Source organism: Mus caroli, unplaced genomic scaffold (assembly GCF_978045245.1).
Source record: "Mus caroli unplaced genomic scaffold, Mus_caroli_1 scaffold_7, whole genome shotgun sequence".
Lineage (NCBI taxonomy): Eukaryota > Metazoa > Chordata > Mammalia > Rodentia > Muridae > Mus > Mus caroli.
The window spans coordinates 65,354,592-65,377,762 of record NW_028227262.1 but is presented as its reverse complement, the minus strand read 5'-3'; the positions used below and the strand labels follow the sequence as shown (position 1 = coordinate 65,377,762).

The following is a 23,171-nucleotide window of genomic DNA, read 5'->3' as shown; positions in this document are numbered from 1 at the left end:
GTCTTGTTTCTGTTTTCTACTCTGTAGAAATGAGAGCAATAGGAAAGAAGATGAAACTCCAAGAAGACGTTCTCATTCCCCCAGCCCCAGACATTCTAGGAGATCAAGCTCAGGTCACAGAATCCGTCGCTCTCGAAGTCCAGTCCGTTATATCTATAGACCAAGGAGTCGAAGTCCAAGAATTTGCCACCGTTTCATTTCTAAATATAGATCCAGATCCAGATCTAGATCCAGATCCAGGTCCCGTTCTCCATATCGTCGAAATCTCCTTAGAAGAAGTCCAAAGTCCTATCGGTCAGCTAGCCCAGAGAGGGCATCAAGAAAATCAGTGAGATCAGGTACACCGATAATCCTAATGCCATCATTTTGTTTGAGTTTTGGAAATGAGATATTGTATTTTTATTAAACTTTAAAGTTGCTGTATGAAATTAGAATCACACTTGAGAGTCCGTTATTCTTGTAACTTTGGTTAGATATATGAAACATTTAGTTTATCAGCATCCATTTTAAAAAACAAGGACTGAAGATAAGCTGGATGGTATACACCTATAATTCCAGCAAATTAGGAGGCTGAGGTAGAAGATTGAGAATTCAAGGTTATTCTCTGCTACATAAAATAAATTTGAGGCCAACTTCATGTTTTGAATAATTATCTCCTAATTATTTAATAATGGTTTAGTGACTTCTAAAGTAGCTCATATTTTTTTTGGGGGGGTGTGTGTCAAGACAGGGTTTCTCTGTAAAGCCCTGGCTGTCCTGGAACTCACTTTGTAGACCAGGCTGGCCTCGAACTCAGAAATCTGCCTGCCTCTGCTTCCCGAGTGCTGGGATTAAAGGCGCTCATATACTTTTAAAATACATATACATACATAGCCTATAATGAAGGAAATCATTGTTTATATTAAGGTAGTGCTTTGCATATGTCTTTAACTATATTCAGTATATTTAAAGAAATTGCATGGAAATGGAAATAACTGAAATGTGTAAGCTGACTAATCTGAGTATGGTCCAAGACCCTAAGTTCCTAATAGGGTCTACAGGTCTTTTCAGAGTTGTGTAAGGTCTTTTCCTTTTCCAAAACCAAATTTGTGTTCGGGTTGATTTTCCTTATATTTTGACCCAAAAGTGTACATATAGCACACATAGTGGATTGGATACAGAGCAGCAGTTAACTTTCAGGCTTAGTGTTAACATGTTAGGAAAATGTGGAATGATGCTAATCATCTCAGTCTTTGCCAGTAGTTAATTCTCATAAAAATATTAATATGGAAGTATATTATTAGGTGAGTTATCAGTTTTAAAATTCTATTTTAACTTCTGATGTGTTAAATAAAATACATATAAGAAAAAATAAGCTCTGGGATCCTGAGATTGTTAAGAGCCCCTGTAGCTAAGATTTTGAGGACAAAAGGAAAGATGAACAAAGGCACTACTGCATATAAAGTTGGAAGATGAGAGGTTGTAGACTGAGAACTGTGTGTTCGTGTGTGCCTGTGTGCATGCTTACATGCAGTATGTGAGCTGCTTACTAAGCCTGAGAATGGCTCTGTAATCTTACTCATGTTACTCTTAGTGTTTTGAAATGGTCTTTTAAGTTGTTTTTTAAAATTTTTCTAGATTGTATGGTTTTGTGAACATTGTCTTGTAAACTAGTCTCTCATCAAATAAATATGTGCTTAATAGAATAAATATGTTCTTAAATAAATAATGAATATACTCTTGGGAATAAAATCAACCTCCAAACCCCTAAAAAACTCCAGAAGATATTAGGCCTTGTTGTCATAAACATGCTACATGCCATTTAGTTCTTTTTAATTTGTACATATGAATATATGTATTTTTTTCTAATCAGATAGGAAAAAGGCATTAGAAGATGGAGGACAACCTTCTGTGCATGGGACAGAAGTTACTAAACAGAAACATACTGAAACAGTTGATAAAGGGCTCTCACCAGCACAAAAGCCAAAACTTGCCAGTGGAACAAAGCCATCAGCGAAATCTGTAAGCTCTGTAAAGAGTGACTCACATTTAGGCGGGCATTCTGCTCACAAGTCTAAGAGTCTGGAAGATGACGCTTTACCAGAAGGTAAACAGGTGTCTGGAAAAAGTGCTTTGGCCCAGCGGAAGGTCAGTAATGCTTTTGTGGATTAGTTCAAGTGTACCTGCATCTGTTACTATGACAAATAGAAAATAAAATTGGGTCTTTGGAGTCAAATTTTCTGTAAATTCAAATCAGTTTTTGTTAAACTACTGGGATGGGAGACAGATGTTTTTCTTATGAATAACAAAAGCCTAATAATTTACTATTGTAGATGAGGAATGCCAGATGGTTAATGTTTGATGTGCTCAAAAATGTTGTTGTCAGGGCAGTTCATGTTCCTGTAGTGTCGTTAGGCAGGCTAAGGCAGGAGACTTCTTACAAACACTATCTCAGAACAAAAGCTTATGCTGTGATATATTGATGAAGGCTTTGGTTAGCTTCAGGAGCTGTGTGGACCAGTATTAGTGACTTAATTTTTATCAGCTAGAATTCTAAGAATTGATAATTTTTTGTCTATGCTTGTATGTTGATTATAACTTACTTATTACTATACTGGCACACTCTTACATTTTGTTGATTTATTGTTAAATAGCATCTAAACTGTCATTTGTATAATTCTAATAGACCTAATATTTTATAATGTGCCTTTGAAATTGTCTAATACACTGAAGACTTTCAACAATTATATTCTGTGTTCTAAAAGAGTATATTTTGGTTAACCTTAAAACAATATGAAGATTATTAGGAATATTGAGTATAGGGAAAATTTTAAATTAATTTGATAAGATTTTGTTTCAGGACTTCTTTTTTTTTTCTTAATATTTATTTATTTATTATATGGAAGTACACTGTAGCTGTCTTCAGAGACTCCAGAAGAGGGAGTCAGATCTTGTTACAGATGGTTGTGAGCCACCATGTGGTTGCTGGAATTTGAACTCAGGATCTTTGGAGGAGCAGTCAGTGCTCTTACCTGCTGAGCCATCTTGCCAGCCTGTTTCAGGACTTCTGTTGACAGAAGATTTTCCTTTTTTAGTTTATTTTTGGCAAAATTGCTACTAGGTATAGCCAGATTCCTTCCTATTGTTGTTTTGTTTTGAGACAAGGTCTCTCTGTTACATATCTCTTGACTGTCCTGGAACTCACTATGTAGATCGGGCTGTCCTGGAACGCACAAGAAATCTACCTGGCTCTGCCTCCTGGTTTCTTTTTGTTTTTGTTTGTTTGTTTTTTGCTTGTTTGTTTTTTAAAAGAAACATGGAACAATCAACATGTTTACTATATGAATTACAGATGATGACTTATTCACCTTTCTGAGCTTTGATCTTCCTCAGAAAGAACTCTAGCTTCTGTCCTGTAGCTCATATCTATCTGCTCTACCACACTGGCCCAGTCTTGCCATAGTGCAGGCAAGCAGCATGTCCTGCAGTTCTTTTTAAAGATAGTATCTTGCTATAATGCACAGGTTGGTCTTAAACTTCGATAATTCTCTTTGCTCATTCTCCCAAGTGTGGGGGGATTAGCTGTGTGTATCTGGCAGGTATGAGACCTTAAATGTTCTATTACCATCCCTTGAATTACTGGAATGGAGAAAGAACAAAGATGTACTATTTATAAGAGATCTATAAAAGTATTGAGTAATAGAAATTATATGTGGAGTTATGATTACTGTACCTTATGGCTTATATTCTTTCTTTTTAATTTTCTTTCATTCCAAAATCAGCCACGGAAGGATCAGTCTTTGAGTTCCAACTCAATTCTTCTTGTATCTGAACTTCCAGAGGATGGCTTTACTGAAGAAGATATTAGAAAAGCATTTCAGCCATTTGGAAAAATTAGTGATGTTCTCCTTGTTCCTTGTAGAAATGAGGTGAGTCATCGAGTCAGTTGTGAAAGTCCTTACAGACTTGTTGCTTTTGTGGGGATATTGTTGGTATCGTAGCTGCTTGTGCTATCAATGTCATGGTTAACTATTCCATAGTATTTGTATGGACAGGGAGAGCACCCAGGAATAAACAAGGTTCCAGAGAATTGACATATTTATAGAATAAAGTGCCAGAAAATAAATAAGGTTTCATAGGCTGGTCATAGGGGCACAGTTATTTTGCCATTGTCATATAGAAATAGGTATGGATATGTAAATGAGAAAACATTACTGTGTTTTTAAAAATACTAAAAATAAAAGTGAAAGTTTGAAAAGAAATGATTTCTTTTGTACCATTTATATTGTTTACATGTATGTTATATTCATGATAAAGTTTGTGATTTATGGACCAACCCTTGACTAAGGATAATAGACTATTGTGAGTTGAGGCAAAGGGAAGACATGGTATTTCCTTAAAGGGAGAGGCGTTAAACATTTTGTAGTTGGGATTTAGCTCATGATAGAGTGCTTGCTAGCCTCTGGGTTTGGTCCTAAGCTCAAAAAAATACAAATTATACATGTATATCAGGCTTATGTGCCACCTATGCTCATACATGCAATTTTAATTAAATACAGTAGGCCACAAACCAAAAAAGAAAAGACATCACAATATAAGAGAAAGGCTTGCTCAGAGTATGAAGGGATTCATTGAAGGGAGGGGATAAGAGAAGAACCTGGTGATTATTTTAGATGTAATACTTGTAGATCAAAACCGAGTCTAGTTTCACTAGATAAAACTTTCACCAACCCAAAATATATCTTACAGGGTTTTATGGAAACTAAAAGTGTATAATTTATTCCACATTTCTTTAATTAATCTTTATGTATATAGGTGTATTGTCTACATGTAATCTGTTGACCACATGCCTGCCTGGTGCTGCAGCGACCATAAGAGATCTGGGAATTGAACCCAGATCCTCTGAAAGAGGACCCAATGCTTTTAACTATTGAACCATCTCCCCAGCTCCTTTCCTCATTTCCTATCAGTATGGACAAATGTTCAGTAGAAATAAGTAACATTTGTTTGGTTCCAAACTTCAGTGAAACTATGTTTTATAAAAAACTTGTATGGGAAGCATCCTAAAGATCATAATATAGGTTAGCAAAACAAAAAGACAAAAGCACCAGTTCTTGAGATAACTTTATAACTTTATGTTCCACAGAGCTGAGACAGTAAGTCCATTTAAAATGCAGAACCATAAGCCTAGTGAGGTGGCACATGGGAGGTAGGGACAGGAGAGTCAAAATTTGAAGGACAGTCTTGACTACATAACAGTTCAAGACTAGTGTGGATGAGACTGTCTCAAAAAGAGTGAATATAAATAAAATGGATTTTTTAAACCCAAATTTTCCATTCACACACAAATTTTATTTTAGGCTTACTTGGAAATGGAGCTTAGAAAAGCAGTTACTTCAATCATGAAGTACATTGAAACAATGCCTCTTGTGATAAAAGGAAAAAGTGTGAAAGTATGTGTTCCAGGAAAGAAAAAGCCACAGGTAAATTGAATTTAGATATTTTTTGTTACTTTAACTTTTTTTTTTTAATTTATTTTTTTATTAGGTATTTTCCTCATTTACATTTTCAATGCTATCCCAAAAGTCCCCCATACCCACCCCCCAATCCTCTACCCACCCACTCCCCCTTTTTGGCCCTGGGGTTCCCCTGTACTGGGGCATATAAAGTTTGCGTGTCCAATGGACCTCTCTTTCCAGTGATGGCCGACTAGGCCATCTTTTGATATATATGCAGCTAGAGACAAGAGCTCCGGGGTACTGGTTAGTTCATATTGTTGTTCCACCTATAGGGTTGCAGATCCCTTTAGCTACTTGGGTACTTTCTCTAGCTCCTCCATTGGGGGCCCTGTGATCCATCCAAGAGCTGACTGTGAGCATCCACTTCTGTGTTTGCTAGGCCCCGGCCTAGTCTTACTTTAACTTTTTAAATGTGTGGGATACATGTAGAAAAATACATAAATCTTAGTCCAAAAATTAAAACCTTTTATCTGTCTACATATCCACAACCACAACTAGTGTAATGCTAAGTGATGTACAACACACTAAGACAGTCTAATACCAGAGTCGGTTACAGACCTTTGTTTATGAAACCATAATTATGATTATAAATTTTGAACTTTATATCCATATGTTCACTAGAGTCTTTTGTTTCTTTAGACATACCATTATTTGAGTTTAGTTTTTCTGTACCATTTCCTATGTTGTTAAAGACCATATATAATATCTATAGAATTATTTAAAAATTTCCAGTAAGTTTTACTTTGGTTTTGCTTTGTTTTAATAATTTACATTTTTATTTGCTATAGAATACCTCTTTTAGAGATTCATTAATATATATTCCTCAATCAGTAGTAATTTAATTTTAAAAGTAATTGAGACTTCCCTCCTTTTGTGACTTTTGTGTTGAGTGATTGTCTTGACTTGACAGTTCCTTATAGAAATATACTTGAGTTATTACTTTTTTTCATTTCCAAAGGCAAGACTTTAGTTAGCTCTTTATGACTTTTATTGGTGACACTTTTGTACTTATTCTTGTGTACACCAGAACAGTGGTTCAATGAAGGATATAGGTGCATATCCTGTAGAATAGCTGCAGTCATTTACACCCCTGTGATTCATGAGACCTGGAACACTTGTAGCCATCATCTTAATCTCTTCAGTTTAAAAATCTAGCATGTAAATATGCTCTAATAATTATAATAAAAACTCCCTTTCTTGAATTGCCTATATCTTTTCCATTTTCTATTGATATTTTTGTTGATTGAGGGGAATCACTATATAGCCCAGACCTCAAATTTCTATCCCTCTGCTTCAGCTTCCATATACTGGAAATGAGCCAGTATGATAGCTCAGTGAAGTAAGGCACTTGCCACTGACCATGATGGCCTAACCCATATGGGAAAAGGAGAGAAACAGTCAACTTGGGGGGGTTGTCCTTTGAATGCCACACTTGTAGAACAGGCATAAACAGAGAAGACAGACAATAAATAAAATAAATATAAAAAATATTTTTCATTCCATATGCTTGAATGCATTTACATTTTCTTCTATGGATTTTGTTTTTCTCACTTGTCATCTCTAGATCATCTTTATTCCAGTGTCAAAAATAGTCTGTTTTTTTGCTGTTAAAACATACATACATACATACATACATATTTAACATATGTTATGATGTATACATACACACACACACACACACTATATAGTGTATAATCTGGTTGAGGTCAGTATTTCCAGAACAGGTAGGGACCTAAACCCAAAACTGTCTAACCTCTCCTTTCTCGACAGTTTGAAAGCTGCCTGTGTACAAACTACTCTCAATGCATAGATCTGTCTGAGATTATCCTGTTGCATAAATAGAGTTCTTGAATGGTATTACTATATAGTTTTAAACTGCTATGCCCATAATTCCTTGTCTTTCTGGTAGAGTTCTTTTTCTTTGTTTTTTATTTCAATTGATGTGAATAAATCTATTTTGTGTGTTTCTGTACATATAAATATATACATGCAAGACAATTTGTGAGATTTTGTGGATCTTGAGGCTCAAACTCAGGTTTCAGGGTTGGCAGTGAGTTAGTTTTCGTTGCCAATGAGTCTTTCATAAAGCCCCATTTTTGTTCAATCTTGAAGTAATTTTATAATTCATTTAGAGTCTCTAGTAATACTGAGATTTGACTTGCTTATATTGATGATTTTACAGCATTACATACATCTATTCAGAAATAAAATTTATCATTCCATTTATTTACATTTTGTGCTCTTTAACAGTTTTGTGTGTGTTTCAATAGAATTTATCACTTATTTATTTATGGGTTGCTCTATGTATGTATGTATACCATGTCTCTACCTGGTGCACTTGGAAACTAGAAGAGGTTATCAGATCCTCTGGAACTGGAGTTAGAAACAGTTGTGAGCTGCCTGCTATGTGAGTGTTGGCATCAAACATATCTTCTAGAAGAGCATTCAGTGCTCTTAACCTCTGAACCCCAAATTTTATTTTGTAAATTTAAATTTTAATTATTGTTTTGTGCGTCTGGTGTACATATAGATACAGGCACATGTATACTGTGGTGTACATATGGCGGTCAGCGAACAATTGGTTCTGTCTTTTCTCCCTAGAATCTGGACATCAAATTAGTCAGGTTTGCTCAGCAAGTACTTTTACCTACTAAACCTTCCTGTTGGCCTAAAGTAGTTGGTTTATGTACTATACACTCTTTTTTTTTTTTAAAGATGTATTTATTTATTTTATGTATGTGAGTACACTGTAGCTGTAGAGATGGTTGTGAGCTTTCATGTGGTTGTTGGGAATTGAATTTTTAGGGCCTCTGCTCGTTCCGGTGAACCTTGCTCACTCAGGTCGCCCCACTCCCTCTGGCCCAAAGGTTTATTTATTGTTATACATAAGTACACTATAGCTGACTTCAGACGCACCAGAAGAGAGTGTCAGATCTCATTATGGGTGTTTGTGAGCCACTGTGTGATTGCTGGGACTTGAACTCAGAACCTTCAGAAAGACAGTCAGTGCCACTGAGTTATCTCGCCAGCCCTGTAATATACACTCTTAATTGTCCATTATCTGTAGCCCTTCATTTTGAATATCATTTCTGTAGTTTCACTTACTGGGTCAGCTTTCATATCAAAGTACTCAGTGGAAAGTTCTGAAATAGATATTCCATATGTTTTAGATTGAATAGCATGAAGAAGTCCACAATTCTCTGGCTTTATCCTGCCAAGATGTGAAGAACCCTTCTGCCTAGCATATGCATGATGTATATACTGCCTGTCCTTCAGTTATTCAGTAATGGTCTCTCTTTTCTATTGACGATTGAAAGCTCTTGTTTTCATTTTTTTTAGATCACAATATAGTTACATAATTTCTCCCTTCCCTTTCTTCCATTCAAGCCCTCCCATATACCACCCCTTGCTCTATCAAATTCATGGCTACTCTTTTTTTTCCACTGCAGTCACATGCATATATGTACATACATATATATTTCTAAAAATACCCTGTTCAGTCTGTATAATGTTTGTCTTAGTTAGCGTTTCTGTTCCTGCACAAACATCATGACCAAGAAGCAAGTTGGGGAGGAAAGGGTTTATTCAGCTTACACTTTCACATTGCTGTTCACCACCAAAGGAAGTCAGGACTGGAACTCACACAGGGTAGGAATCTGGAGGCAGGAGCTGATGCATGGAGGGATGCTGTTTACTGGATTACTTCCCCTGGCTTGCTCAGTTTGCTTTTTTTATAGAACCCAGGACTACCAGCCCAGGGATGGCACCACCCACAATTGACCCTCCCACTCTTTATCACTAATTGAGAAAATGCCTTACAGCTGGATATCCTGGAGGCATTTCCTCTAAGGAAGCTATTTTCTCTGTGATAACTCCAGCTTGTGTCAAGTTGACACTAAACCAGCCAGTACAATATTACTTAAACATAAGTTTCAGGTATTGGTATGGACAACCAATTGGTATACTCTTCTCAGAGAAGAGTATTTCTTCTACTCTGAGCATTCCTTAGTTGCCTGTAGTTCCTTGTGTAGGGTTCCTTGTGAGCACTCCTCCCCAGCCTCCACTTGAGCATGTCTATTAGTGTAATGTTGGTGAGACTTTATGGGTGTAGCTTCGACTGTACTAGACAACATAATCTTACAGCAAGCTCCCTGTTCTTCTGACTCTTACAGTTTTTCCTTCCACTTCCACTTCTGATACGTTCTCTAGTCCTTAGTTTGAGGAGTGTTTTGATAGATTTCTCCATTGGGATTTGGCTCCCCTTTGATTGGATTTGTTGTGGTTTTCTGTAATGGTCTTGCTGCAAAAAGAAGTTGCCTTGATAAGGATAGCCTGACCTACAGGTAGAAGGGCAGATGATTAGACTGTTGTTAGGGACTATGCTGGTGAAGTAAAGTGGCCTTCACTAACAGAATAGTTGGTTAGTTTTCCAGAACTAGGCATTAGTCATGGTTTCTATCTTGTTGAAAGGGTCTTATGTTTAGTTAGAGAACTGTTAGTTACTGCCAAGATGTGCATGCCCTTACCTTGGGGTTATTGTGCCAGGCTGTTTATTGTTGTGGTTCATGGGCATTATACCTCCATAGAACTGTTGGTTGCTTCTCTCCTTTGGAACCTTGCATGGCACCCTTTGGCACCTCTGCTTCCTGCCTCCTATCCATTGCCTCCTGTGAGTGCTAGAATTAAAGGCATGCACCACCCTTTTAAAAGCCCATTTTGCTTTTATTCAAGTAATTACTTTGCTCAGTATGGTCTTAGGGTGTATGTTGGTGGTCAGTATATGCTAAAGAAACCATGAGATACTTCTTTAAGTGAATAGGATGGTGTGATGTTTTGAGGGACCATACCATGTAACTGTAATCACAGTATATTATGTTCTTTTACTTTCATTAATGTCTTCTTGTACCTAATTTAAACAATCGGCTGTTATAGGTATGTATGTGTAGGGAAAGGTAAATACCTCTGGTTTCATACTTTGCACAGTTTATCTACTAGAGATCTTTGAGGCATACCACACACGTATAGGTGGAACTACTGGACTGATATTTCCTTAAGTATGATGAAAGTTTTAAGAGTGCAGGCATTTTATGTTGTTGAAAGAATGTGGGCAGATGGAAAAGGAGGACAGAATCAGAGGCCCATCTGAAGCTGTTATAGTGACTAAAACATGATCACAAATTAGAGGAAATGTAAAGAGAAAAGGGTAAGCATTTATACTTCAGAGTAGGAAGATTTTGAATGTTTTCATTGTTGAACTCTGTAGTTTTCTATATTGTCTAAACTGACTTTTGTAGTTGGAGGAAGCTAATTTTTTTATAAATGTATTTTCTTCTAAGAACAAAGAAATGAAGAAGAAACCTTCAGATATTAAGAAATCATCTGCATCTGCTTTAAAGTAGGTGAATTCATATTTTCATATGAAAAATTAATATGTCCATGTTAGATTTAATTTTTAAGACTATATCTTTAAATACCAATTATCAAATTATACTTGAATTTAAATATTCATAAACACTTTAGTTTTAGACATATATAGAACTTTTAACTAGTTTTTAGTGTTTTCTAATTTTCTTTCTTTTAAATAGAAAAGAGACAGATGCTTCAAAAATCATGGAAACTGTCACTTCAACCTCTTCTGGTAAGTTGTAATCTTGGTGTGTAGAGGTCAGTGGACATCCTCAGATGTCAGTCCTTGCTTTTCACTTATTTTGAGGCAGAATCTCTTCTTGTTCACTGAGAGTTTCAAAGTAGCTAACCCTTGAGCTTCTCAGGATCCTTCTGTGTATTTCTACCAGTTTGTCTTAGGCATGCTGGGATTACAGATTAGTGCTGCTATATTTAACTTTGCATGAATCTCGGGATCTGAACTCTGATTCTTATGTTTGTAAAGGTAAACACTTTATCCACTAAGCCAACTCCCTAGACTGTAACTTTAAAACTCACTCAAATGAATGTATTTTGTCAGTTTACTAGAAACTTCTTGCAAAATGGTATTAGGAAGATATTTACTGAGTCTTTAACAGTGGTATCCCAAACACTGTTCATTTTTTTTTTAATTAATTTATTTATTTATTATACATAAGTACACTGTTGCTGTCCTCAGACACTCCAGAAGAGGGAGTCAGATCTCGTTACAGATGGCTGTGAGCCACCATGTGGTTGCTGGGATTTGAACTCCTGACCTTCAGAAGAGCAGTCGGGTGCTCTTACCCACTGAGCCATCTCACCAGCCCCAACACTGGTCATTTTACTGTTGTTGGCTTTTTGTTGTTGTTGTTGCTGGTTTTGTTTTTTTGAGACAGGATCTTTCTACATAGCCTTGGCTACTCAACAACTCACTTTGTAAACCAGGTTGTCCTCAAGCCACAGAGATCCTCCTGCCTCTGCTTCCCTGGTGCTGAGATTAAAGGTGTGAGCCACTATACTTGGCTTACAGGAGACTTTTAACCATGAACATTTATATACCTCTGCATAATTAAAGAAAAAGTGAACCACAGAGTTCTACTCAGAGTGAAAGATGGTATCTTTGCTACCAGAATAGGCTGATGACTTGATAATACTCAACTTTCAATTAATATTCATGAAATGATTTGTACTGCCTGTCTGAGGGAAGTTTAATATTATTATTCAATTTTATTAAATGAAAGAAGGAAGAAAAATGGAGACATTGTCCTTTTTATGCATGTGTGAATACGTGCACATGTGCGTGTTTGTGGACTCTGGAAAAGCTTAGTTTTGTTCTCAGGAACACTGTCTCTCTCCGAGACAGTGTCACTTGTTCACTTGGAGCTCACCAGTTAGCCTAGTCCCCATGCCGGGATTATAAGCTTGTGCTACCTGACATTTTTATATAATTTTTTGGGAATCTAACTCAAATCGTTTATGTTTACATGAGCAAGTAAAATTAACTAACAGCCCCCCCCCCAACACTAAAAGTGTGCATTTTGACTTGGTCAGGTCCATGTCTAAGAATTTTTTAAAGTAATAACTCCCAGGACAAAAGGGATTGGAGACTGCAGTGCTCTTTGAAAACTAGCTCTTTCCTAAATCTGAATGTTACCTGTAATGTGTTATAGAAATATATTTTTTTTCATTATTTTAGCCAAATCTGGACAAATAAAGTCATCTACGGTCAAGGTGAACAAATGTGCAGGTATGTTGGTTTTATATTCCCCATTTGTTTCTTGCAATGCTGGGACTGAATGCACAACTTTGTGTGTTCTAGACAGGTGCCTCCACTATTGAAATACACTGCATGTCCTGTTGGTTTAGTTTTATTAGGATTTTAGTTACTAAATTGCTGAAGAGTTGCATAGGCATGGATTCATGAGATAAAGTATGTATTAAATATATGTATTAATATTTGAGAATTATAGTCATTTAGTTGTCAGAATGAGATTTAATACAGAGTGCTCTAATATTCTAAGATAAATAACTGGAGAAGCATTTCTGGGAATGAATATCATATATTTTTCCTTCCTCTTTAATTCATGAATTATCTTTATTTTATATAGTTGTCCAGATAATGCATATACAATTTTTATAAACTATAGTTCTTTTTGTTGTTCTTTGCTTGAAACTGAATCCCATGTATCCCAAATGGGTTCTGCACTTGCCATGTAGTCGAGGTTATTTTTAAATCCTGATCTTCCTGCTTCAACCTCCTAAGTGCTAGAATTACAGGTGTGTACCACCATGCCTGGCTTACTGTAGTGGGTTTTTAAAGTAACAATTACAATTTCCTTCACTTTACCCAGGTGTATTCCACTGTTCTCCTTTCCTTCCTATTTCTGCTAAATACAGGTTATTTTAGAGATATTCATGATAAAGAGTAGTATATTAAATTGTGTTCTTTGTGTTAAAAAGGGAAATGCCATTGTAACTGGCAGATTTGGCATTTTCTTGTAGTCTAAGATAATCTTCTGAGATGATCATAAAGTTTTAGGAAACTTTTTGAAATTTCATTTATTTAACAAACAATTTTATTTAAAGTTTATGGGAGTCACAAATGGAGATCACTAGGCTGTGAACTAAAAGTGCTAGCCATCCATTAACTGCTGGGGATAAATGCTAGGTAGGCATTATTTCCTTCAATTTCTAGTGTCCTCATCTAAGTGGTAAAGTGACTTGTCCATGATAATAACAGGTATACATAAAGAAATCTCTTAACTGACCTACTGAGGTTTAGTTTATTCAGGATAGCAAACTTGTAAATTGCTAATAATTGACTAGTTAAGTGCCAAACTCTTATGGGTTGGTGCATAATTTATCAATTATGGACAGGGATACATTCTACATTCCAAAACATACAATAAATGTCTGATATTGAAAAAGTCCAAATATGTATATGCTTCAGTGTTAACTATTATATTTTTATATACATATGTTCATATATGTATATTTACATATGAATATGTGAATAGGTACATATTTTATATTTGCATATATATGCATACATATATGTGTGTGTATATATATGTGTGTGTGTGTATATGTGTATATATGCCATATATATATATGCATATACACTTGTAATTAAGAATTTGAGACAGGGAGACAGGGTTTTACTGTGTATCCCAGAATAGCTTGGAACTCTGGTTTTTTTTTTTTTTTTTTTTTTTTTTTTTTTTTCCGAGACAGGGTTTCTCTGTGTAGCACTGGCTGTCCTGGAACTCACTTTGTAGACCAGGCTGGCCTCGAACTCAGAAATCCGCCTGCCTCTGCCTCCCGAGTGCTGGGATTAAAGGCGTGCGCCACCACGCCCGGCAGCTTGGAACTCCTAAGTAGACCAGCGTGGCCTCCAACTCAAGAGATCAGCATGTCTCTGGCCTGTTGAGTATTGGGATTAAAGGGGTGTGCCACACCTGGCTATGATAGTTTTAATTTGTAAATTGGGCACAGTAAAAAATTAGTTATATGAACAATATTTATGTGGCCTTCATGTGTTTTTAAATGCATTTCATGAACTGTGATCTAGAGAATCAATCATTGAGAGCCTTTGCATAATTGCTTTTGGAACCAGGGAATATAGGAGATTGCTTTGTGCCATTGTATTTTAGCTTTTAGTTGGTTCATATATTCAGAGAGATATTTAACTTAAATCCTACTTTCTAGTAACCAATACCCCTTTCCTAAAGGAATTATCATAGCTAGATGTCCCAAAATATGGCACCATTTTATATTTTGAATAAAATATTGTTATTCTTATATATATATATATTTTTTAATGAGGTTCTTTGGAGATTGATACTAGTTTTGTATCAAGTAAAAACAGTTTTGACTATAGCTTTTGTGATTTAGGGAAATCAGCGGGTTCTGTAAAATCTGTGGTTACGGTAGCTGCGAAAGGTAAAGCTTCTATCAAAACAGGTAAGACAACTGAGGGAGAGAGGCTTATTAAATTTTATGAATTTAAAGAATACATTATTGAAAGCAAGTTTAAAATTCATTCATTAATTTCTAGTATCTAATAACATTGAAAAATTTAGTAGGAGTCTTCAGTATTTAAAATTTACAATATAGGATTTTTATTTGTTGGTACTGTGTTCTATGTCTTCTGTACCAATATATATTATGGTTATACACTATATATGCAAGTATATAACTATATGGTCTGACAGTAATATGTTGATAGGTTTCTCTGTCATTGTCCCCTTTAAATGCTTCCCTCTTTTGCTCTTGTTGTAACTGTTATTTCCACTACCTTCCACAGACTTACACAGTTCATTTGATGCTTGTTACTTTAAAACAGATTACTTTCCCAGACAGAGAAAACACTTTTTAACATAAATGTTGTACATTGACCTTAGCATGGTCCTATTAATAGTATCTTTTCTGATAGTTTAGAATCAAGAACTTTGCTGACATTTCAAAATATATACTTTTAATTCTATATTTCACATGAGAATTAAACTTGGGACTAGTTTAAGACCAAGGGGGGAAAAATGTTTCAACTTAAATTTGCTTTTAATACTACTTATAAAAATTTAAACATAAATATGTAATAAATTGCTATTCAGATAAGGTTGAGCTATTTATTTCTGATATATTAATATGAAATATGCAAAATGAGTAGGCTCTTAATCTTAGAGTAATGGTGTAATTCTACTTTTAAAAGCAAAATCTGGAAAGAAGTCTCTAGAAGCTAAAAAGTCTGGGAATATCAAAAACAAAGACTCCAATAAACCCGTGACTGTACCAGGTAACCATGTGCTATCACTCAGAGGTTTTTTTTTTTGTTTTTTTTTGTTTTGTTTTTTTTTTTTTTTTTTTTTGGATTCTCTTGGTTTATATTAAAAATATATTTTGAAAATTTTCTTTAAAAGTCCTAAAGAAAGGCCTGGGAGATGGCTCAGTTATTAAAATGTTATTGAGTATGCAAGCATGAAAACTTGTATTTGGCTCCCAGCAACCCACATAAAAGCCAGGCATAGCACACACCTGTAATCCCAGTGCTGGGGTGGGGTCAGGACTGATAATACAGGCCATTCCTGGAGGTCATTAGCCAGCCAGCTTCGCTGAATATCCCTTTCTAGGGTCAGTGAGATCCTATCTCAAAAAACTAAGACTTGAGAGCAATGGAGGTAGACATTGGGTGTTGATCTTTGACTTTCATATATATGACACACATGTGCATGCATGTTTGTACACATAGAACCACACAGCCCCAAAGGGATTATTTTATTTTTCAAAGAGGTTTTATTAGCATGAGAGAACCTGAAGTGATTAAATTACTAGCTTAGATTCCAGTTCAGATTTATTAGTTTAATTGTATTAGTGTTTTCTTGAAAATTAAAGTATTCTGTTTTGTGCAGCAAACTCTGAGATCAAGGCTAGTTCAGAAGACAAAGCCACAGGAAAGAGTGCTGAAGAAAGTCCTTCAGGTAGGCTAGTACAAATTTTATTTTGTACTTTATATTTAAAATTTTAAAAAAGTACTTTTACGAAAAGAGATACGCATGTATATTTGTATACATGTTGATTTTTCTAGTACTGGGGTAAAATTCTAAATCAAATTAAATACATTAGGATTCAGTTTAAACTCTTGTCACTGTATCATTATGAAGGTTTACTCTCCATGAGGAATATCCAAACTGTATTGCAGCTAGTGCTACTTTGTGGGTTCTTCTTTCTTCTATCCTTCTCCACCCCTTTTTCACCCTTTCAACCCCTAATACTAGATAAGAGAGAAAAGAATATAGAAAGAAAAGGAAAGATCCCTGAGTAAAGTCAGGTTGAAAAGGTGTTGAAGTTGTCCTTAGACTACCTGGTAACTTAAGGGTGTCAAGTTTCTTTAGGCAAGTTTGATCTTCTCATCTTTGCTGTCAGGATATTCAGTTTCTCCATTTCTTTTTTGAGCATGACAGTTTAAAAAACCTCAAACAACAACCAACCAACAATCCACCCTGCCTCTTGGCACCCTAGCATTTATATACCCTCTAAAAAGTCCCCAGAATTCTAAGCATCATACAGTAGCAGAAAATATCTACAGCTGGCAAAATCAGAAGTTGGGGGGAGAGAGGAGGAGGAGGACAGGAGAGGAGAGGGATAGCACCCAAAAACATTCTTACAGTGTGTGTATGTGTATGTGAAAACATTCTTACAGTGTGTGTGTGTGTGTGTACGCGCGCACTTGTGTTTAAAGAAACCAAAATTCCAAAGTTGTCACTACAATGTATTTAAAAGCTGGTGTCACAGGAAAACAGGGCCCTTTAAACTCAACTGAGTAAAAGCTCATATGAACTCAGATGGAAGCAGAAAGCCATGGCCTGCATGAATGTGCATCATTGTCCTCTGAGCATACACGGTGATTTTCAGTTTCTTGTTTTTATAGGATTTCTTTCTTTTCTCTTCGCTCTTCTCTCTTCTCTTCTCTTCTCTTCTCTTCTCTTCTCTTCTCTTCTCTTCTCTTCTCTTCTCTTCTCTTCTCTTCTCTTCTCTTCTCTTCTTTCTGACAGGTTTTCTCTGTTTAGCCCTGGCTGTCCTGGAACTCACTCTGTAGACCAGGCTGGCCTCAAACTCAGAAATCTGCCTGCCTCTGCCTCCCAAGTGCCGGGATTAAAGGCGTGCGCCACCACTGCTGGGCCTTTATAGACTTGTGTGTGAATTAGGACTATTTCTTGTGCCTTTTCTTGTACTCTTTTTGTTCTCTTACTTGCCTTGTCCAAATTTGGATGTAATATTTTTATTTTATCTTACTGTATTTTATTTTGTTAACGTTTTGTTGTTATCTCTTAGAAGCTTGTTGTTTTCTAATGAGAGACGGAAAGGGAGTGAATCTGGATGTGGGGAGCAAGTGGAAGGGGTAGAGGGAAGAGAAACTAATCAGGATCCAGTGTATGAGAAAAGAAAAATTTTTCAATAAAAGAGGGCAAATTTGGTGTTGCTTTTATACTTCCATCCTACTGTTTCTTGGCCATTTGTCAGTCATAAATATGTCCAGATAACTTGCTTAATTTATTATGGAATAAAGAAGAACCTTGAAGATTGCATGAATTTTTAAAAATTGTGTTTTCATTGTTTTTTGGAATTAAGGTACTTTGGAGGCCACAGAAAAGGAACCAGTGAGCAAGGTCAGTTTTTGTATTTTATTTACATAGAATTCTTTGAGCAACTTTTTTCACTTTTTGGCGTGGCAAAAATCCTTAGTCATTTTCAACTCTTTAGATATGGTGTTGGTTTAAAAGCCTTGAATTAGTGTTAGTTTATGAAGATTACTCTCCAATGAGAGCATGTTAAGGCAAAATTGGTTTAGAATAGGTAACAACTTTCTGGAACTGAAGAAACTAGAACCTAGAGACATTGTGAATTTGTTTTGTTTTGTTTCATTAGGTGATTTTTGTTTGAGACGGACTTCTTTGTATCCCAGACTGAATTTGAACGTGCTATATTGCAAGGGCTGACCTTGAACTTTCATTTCCTGCTTCAGCTTTGTTTAGTTTGTGTATTACTGGAGTCTGTTACCACCCCAGTGTGCTCATTGATTGGGATAGCACCCAAAAAGAGTATGTCCATGCTTTGCAAGCACTTCTAACTGAGATGCTTTCTAATAATCCTTTATGAAATTTCATTTTTTTCCTAGCCTTAAAATGTAAGATATGTGAATATTTTGAATACCAAGGCTTATTGTTTGCATTGGATTTTTTTTTTTAGAGAAACAAGTAACTTTGAAGGACATAAATTTCACTTTTATTTTCTTATGTTCTAAGAGTATATTAAAATCTCATTCCTCTAGATTTTATTGGTTAGAATTTGAGGTTGATCATATGCAGTACCCAAATTCATTTCTTTTAATAATCCACTGAGTAAGAAATCACTGAATAGTGTGTCTTACTTTAAGAAACATATTTTGAAGCCGGGCGTGGTGGCGCACACCTTTAATCCCAGTACTCGGGAGGCAGAGGCAGGCGGATTTCTGAGTTCGAGGCCAGCCTGGTCTACAAAGTGAGTTCTAGGACAGCCAGGGCTACACAGAGAAGCCCTGTCTCGAAAAACCAAAAAAAAAAAAAAAAAAAGAAACATATTTTGAAGCACCAGTGTAATGGGGTCAGTGTACAGCGCTTCTATAAAACTCTTTAGAAGGAACCACGTCTAAATAAGCAGGAGAGGCCAGTTGTTAATCATTTGGTTTTTAAAGTTCTCACTCTTTGCAGGTTTTCTTCTTCTTCTTCTTTTTTTTTTTTCTTTCTTTTCTACAGGCAAAATATGCCAAGTTTACCAGAGAGGCTCTGAAATTTTCCCAGTATCCACAAAAGGGAAAGCTAGCGTAATGAGAAAACCAACTTAGAGAATATGTAGATCTGGAATAAAGTAAAGCAGAAAAGTACTTACTTGTTGGTATAAGGATCTTTTTTTTTTTTTTTTAAAGATTTATTTATTTATTATATGTAAGTACACTGTAGCTGTCCTCAGACACTCCAGAAGAGGGCATCCTGTTACGGATGGTTGTGAGCCACCATGTGGTTGCTGGGATTTGAACTCTGGACCTCTGGAAGAGCAGTCGGGTGCTCTTACCCACTGAGCCATCTCACCAGCCCCGGTATAAGGATCTTAAAGGGAATAAGTGAGCTTAAAAATACAGCCTAAGGAGGATATGACCTTATGTTTGAAAACAGTAAGCCTAAAGGAGGTTGATGGCCTGAACTTGATGAGAGATGGTATGACTGTAGTTATCCTATGTAGTTGAAAATTGTAAATTTGTAAATTCTATTCCTGTGACTGAGACACTGTGACCAAGTCAACTTAACAAAGAAAGTATTTAACTGAGGGCTTGCTTACAATTTCAGAGGGTTAGTCTATTTTCATCAAGGTTGGGAAGAATAGTAGTTGGCAGGCATGCACCCTCCCTCTCCCTCCACCACCACCACCACAGCCAGGAAGCAGAGAGAGAGAGACTGGACCTGCAGTTAACCCTCCAACAGGGTCACACCTCCTAATCCTTCTCAGACATTTCTAACTGGAGATCAAACATTTAAATGTATAAACCTTATGGGGGCCTCTCTCATTCAAACCACCACAAAAGGCATTTCATTTTAGATCCCATCAGTTTCCTGATTTATTTGGCATTTCCTCTATAGTAAATGCAAAGTGAATATCAATCACTTTCTTAATTTGTTTTGTAGGAATCGGAGGAAATGAGTGTAGTATTTATTTCTAATTTGCCTAACAAAGGATATTCTACAGAAGAAATTTACAACTTAGCAAAACCATTTGGTGCTTTGAAGGACATTTTGGTTTTATCATCTCATAAAAAGGTAAGAATTTATGATAACTTCCTATAATAAGCACATTTTGATAACATTAACATTTTAAAAAATACTAAAGGTTTTAGGGACCATCTCTAATCTGTTTTTTTTAAGCTACTGATTTTTTTAAAAAACCTTTTTTATATGTTATTTTGTTTTGTCTTTTTGAAACAGTTTTACTTGGGCTGGCTTTAACTCATGATCCCTTTATCCCAGCCTGGCTTTATAATCAATCAATCTCAATCTCCCCCTCTCCCTCCACTCTTCTCTCCTATCTCTCTCAGGTTTGGATGTGGGGTGTTGGTAATTGAACTTAGGGCCAGGTACATGCTTTACTGCTGAGCTGTATCCCTAGCCTAAATAAAGGATTTTTAAAATGAAAAATACACTATTTCAGTATTGTCTTAATTAAGTATAATTGGTTTTGGTTTGCTCGTTTTGCTTTTTATTTTTACAATTTATTTATTTGGGAAGCTGGGGTGATGACTTAGCAATTAAGCTGCTCTTCCAGAGGACCCACTTTTGATACCTAGCATCTATAAGACAGCTCACAACAGCCTATAACTACAGTCCTAGTGGATCGATCCCATGCCCTCTTCTGATCTCCAAGGGCATTAATATGAGTCTAGAAACTCTAATGCCTATTAAATATCAGTGGTAGGACAACGGAAAGATTAATAAATATTAATAAAGGTGTGGAGAGTCAGTTCAGTTTTTAAGATTACTTGGCTGTTCTTACAAAAGAAGGACCTAGATTCAGTCAGTTCTTAACTCTCACTTGGCAACCCAGAACTACCTGTCTACTTCTAAAAGATCCAATATCCTCTCTAAACCACATGGTTTCCTGTATTAATATGATACACATAAACTCATACAAGTGCACATACATACACATAGATAAAATAAAACTATTGTTTTAAAAACAGCTCAGCAAAATTTCTTGTTAATAAACAACTATGTGAAGTGCTGTAATTACCTTACAGGAGGGGAGATTTCTGTAAAGAATGTAAAACTAAAAGTATTACTCTTTGGGCGGTGGAAGTCTTAGGACCCAGCCAAGTTGGCAGTCACTCAGTTTTTAAGAGTAGTGGGATATATGGATCAGGACCATCAGCTAGTGTGCTTACAGAACAATGGAGAATAATAAGTGTAATGGTTACACAGCTCTCTAAGTAGACTACTGAATTGTACACACTTTAAAAGTGGTGAAGCACTAGATAGAGTATAGCTTTTTTTATATAGTTTTATGTCTTTATTGTAATTGTATGAATGTTTTGCTTTTATGTATGGCTGTTTGTCACATGTGTGCCTGGTCCTTTTGGAGGTCAGCAGAATGCATCAGATTCTCTGGAACAGGAGTTAAAAGAGGCTGTGAGCCCTTTTGTGGATGTTGGGAATCAAAGCTGGATCTTCTGTAAGAGCAGACTGTACTCTTAACCACTGAGCCATCTCTCCAGCCCCATAAAGCTTATTTTTTAATACAGGTTATTTGTAATGTTTAAAGGAAGATAAAAATAGAAAGCAGTTCATTCTTTAACATTAAAGTTTTTTCATATGATAATAAAGTGAAATGGGAAATTTTAAGCTTTTAAAAACAATTCGGGCTGGAGAGATGACTCGGGAGTTAAGAGGACTGACTGCTCTTCCAAAGGTCCTGAGTTCAAATCCCAGCAACCACATAGTGGCTCACAACCAGCCATAATAAGACCTGACATCCTCTTCTGGTGTGTCTGAAGACAGCTACAGTGTACTTACATATAATAAATAAATACATCTTTTAAAAAAAAAATTCAAATTGGTAAGTTTCCATTGCAATACCAAAACATGTAATAATTACAGATTTAATATTTCCAAAAATCTAAGCCAACAAACCAAGATTATCTGCCCAGATTTATTTAGTATTGAGTAGAATTATTAAATACTTGAGGATTTTATAAAATTATATGGGCGTGCTCCACCACCGCCCAGCTCCTCCCCCCCCCCCAAAAAAAAAAAAACCAGGGTTTCTCTGTATGGCCCTGAGTGTCCTGGAACTCACTCTGTAGACCAGGCTGGCCTTGAACTCAGAAATCCCAGCACTTGGGAGGCAGAGGCAGGTGGATTTCTGACTGCCCGCCTGTCTTGAAAATAAAATAAAAAAATAAAATTATATGGGAAAATACCAGGCTTTGCTACCAGCAGTCTCCCCTTATCTATGAGAATTGTATTTCAAGACCCCTGTGGGTGTTTGAAGTCAAGAGATACTGAGCCCTAGGTATTCCGTATTTTTCATATTTCATGCATACAAAGATTTAACATCTCTTTCTTGATAATGAATCATTATCAAGTTCATTATGAGTTCAAGGGATTTAAGGTATTAATGCAAAGCTAGCACACATTCCTTTCCTCAATTTTATAATCTCAAGGATTTGGGATTTGTTCTTACCATAATTTCTTACCAAACTCAACATATGATTATTTTTCTTTGTGTTTTTGAGTTACATTTATTTGTGTGTAATATGTGACCATGCATGTACCATAGTGTGTGCATGTAAGCCAGAGGACAGTTGAACTCTGGTGGTTAGGCTTTCATACAGGCACCATGCATTTATTTTTTCTTAGTCTGTTATACTGATTAGTTTTGCTTTCTCACAGGAATTATCTTTAAGGGCTTCTCCTTAGTACTTATAATTGTTAGCATCACTATTATTATACTTTGTGGCCGTGATATAAAATAAAGGTTCCTTGAACACAGGTTGCTGCATTTGATAGATTGATAACAAATGGTCATTAAGTCACTAATGGGCAGGTAATACAATGTGGACTCATTGGATAAAGGGCAAATTGTTAGTAGAGTAACTGGAAATACCATTACACCACTAATGACAGTAATTTAAAGCTAAGGAATTATTTAAATGTCTTAAAATTAAAAAAAAAAATTAAAAATGTC

At 35.9% G+C, this 23,171-nt stretch overlaps 1 protein-coding gene across 11 annotated transcripts in view; it reads left to right on the top strand.

Moving 5' to 3' along the window:
- The window catches only part of Znf638 (zinc finger protein 638), a 121,452-nt gene that overhangs the window by 76,495 nt on the left and 21,786 nt on the right, over positions 1-23,171 (top strand). For 6 of the 11 annotated variants that reach the window (XM_085840494.1, XM_085840493.1, XM_085840486.1 and 3 more), the window contains exons 5-16: positions 28-338; positions 1,853-2,127; positions 3,762-3,908; positions 5,340-5,462; positions 10,835-10,893; positions 11,084-11,136; positions 12,601-12,651; positions 14,799-14,867; positions 15,616-15,699; positions 16,313-16,381; positions 18,033-18,070; positions 20,120-20,251. In XM_085840494.1, coding sequence (XP_085696620.1) covers positions 28-338; positions 1,853-2,127; positions 3,762-3,908; positions 5,340-5,462; positions 10,835-10,893; positions 11,084-11,136; positions 12,601-12,651; positions 14,799-14,867; positions 15,616-15,699; positions 16,313-16,381; positions 18,033-18,070; positions 20,120-20,251 — 1,411 coding nt within the window. The remainder of the gene's footprint in view (positions 1-27; positions 339-1,852; positions 2,128-3,761; positions 3,909-5,339; positions 5,463-10,834; positions 10,894-11,083; positions 11,137-12,600; positions 12,652-14,798; positions 14,868-15,615; positions 15,700-16,312; positions 16,382-18,032; positions 18,071-20,119; positions 20,252-23,171) is intronic. The other 5 variants (XM_085840495.1, XM_085840489.1, XM_085840487.1 and 2 more) reach the window with 2 other exon arrangements.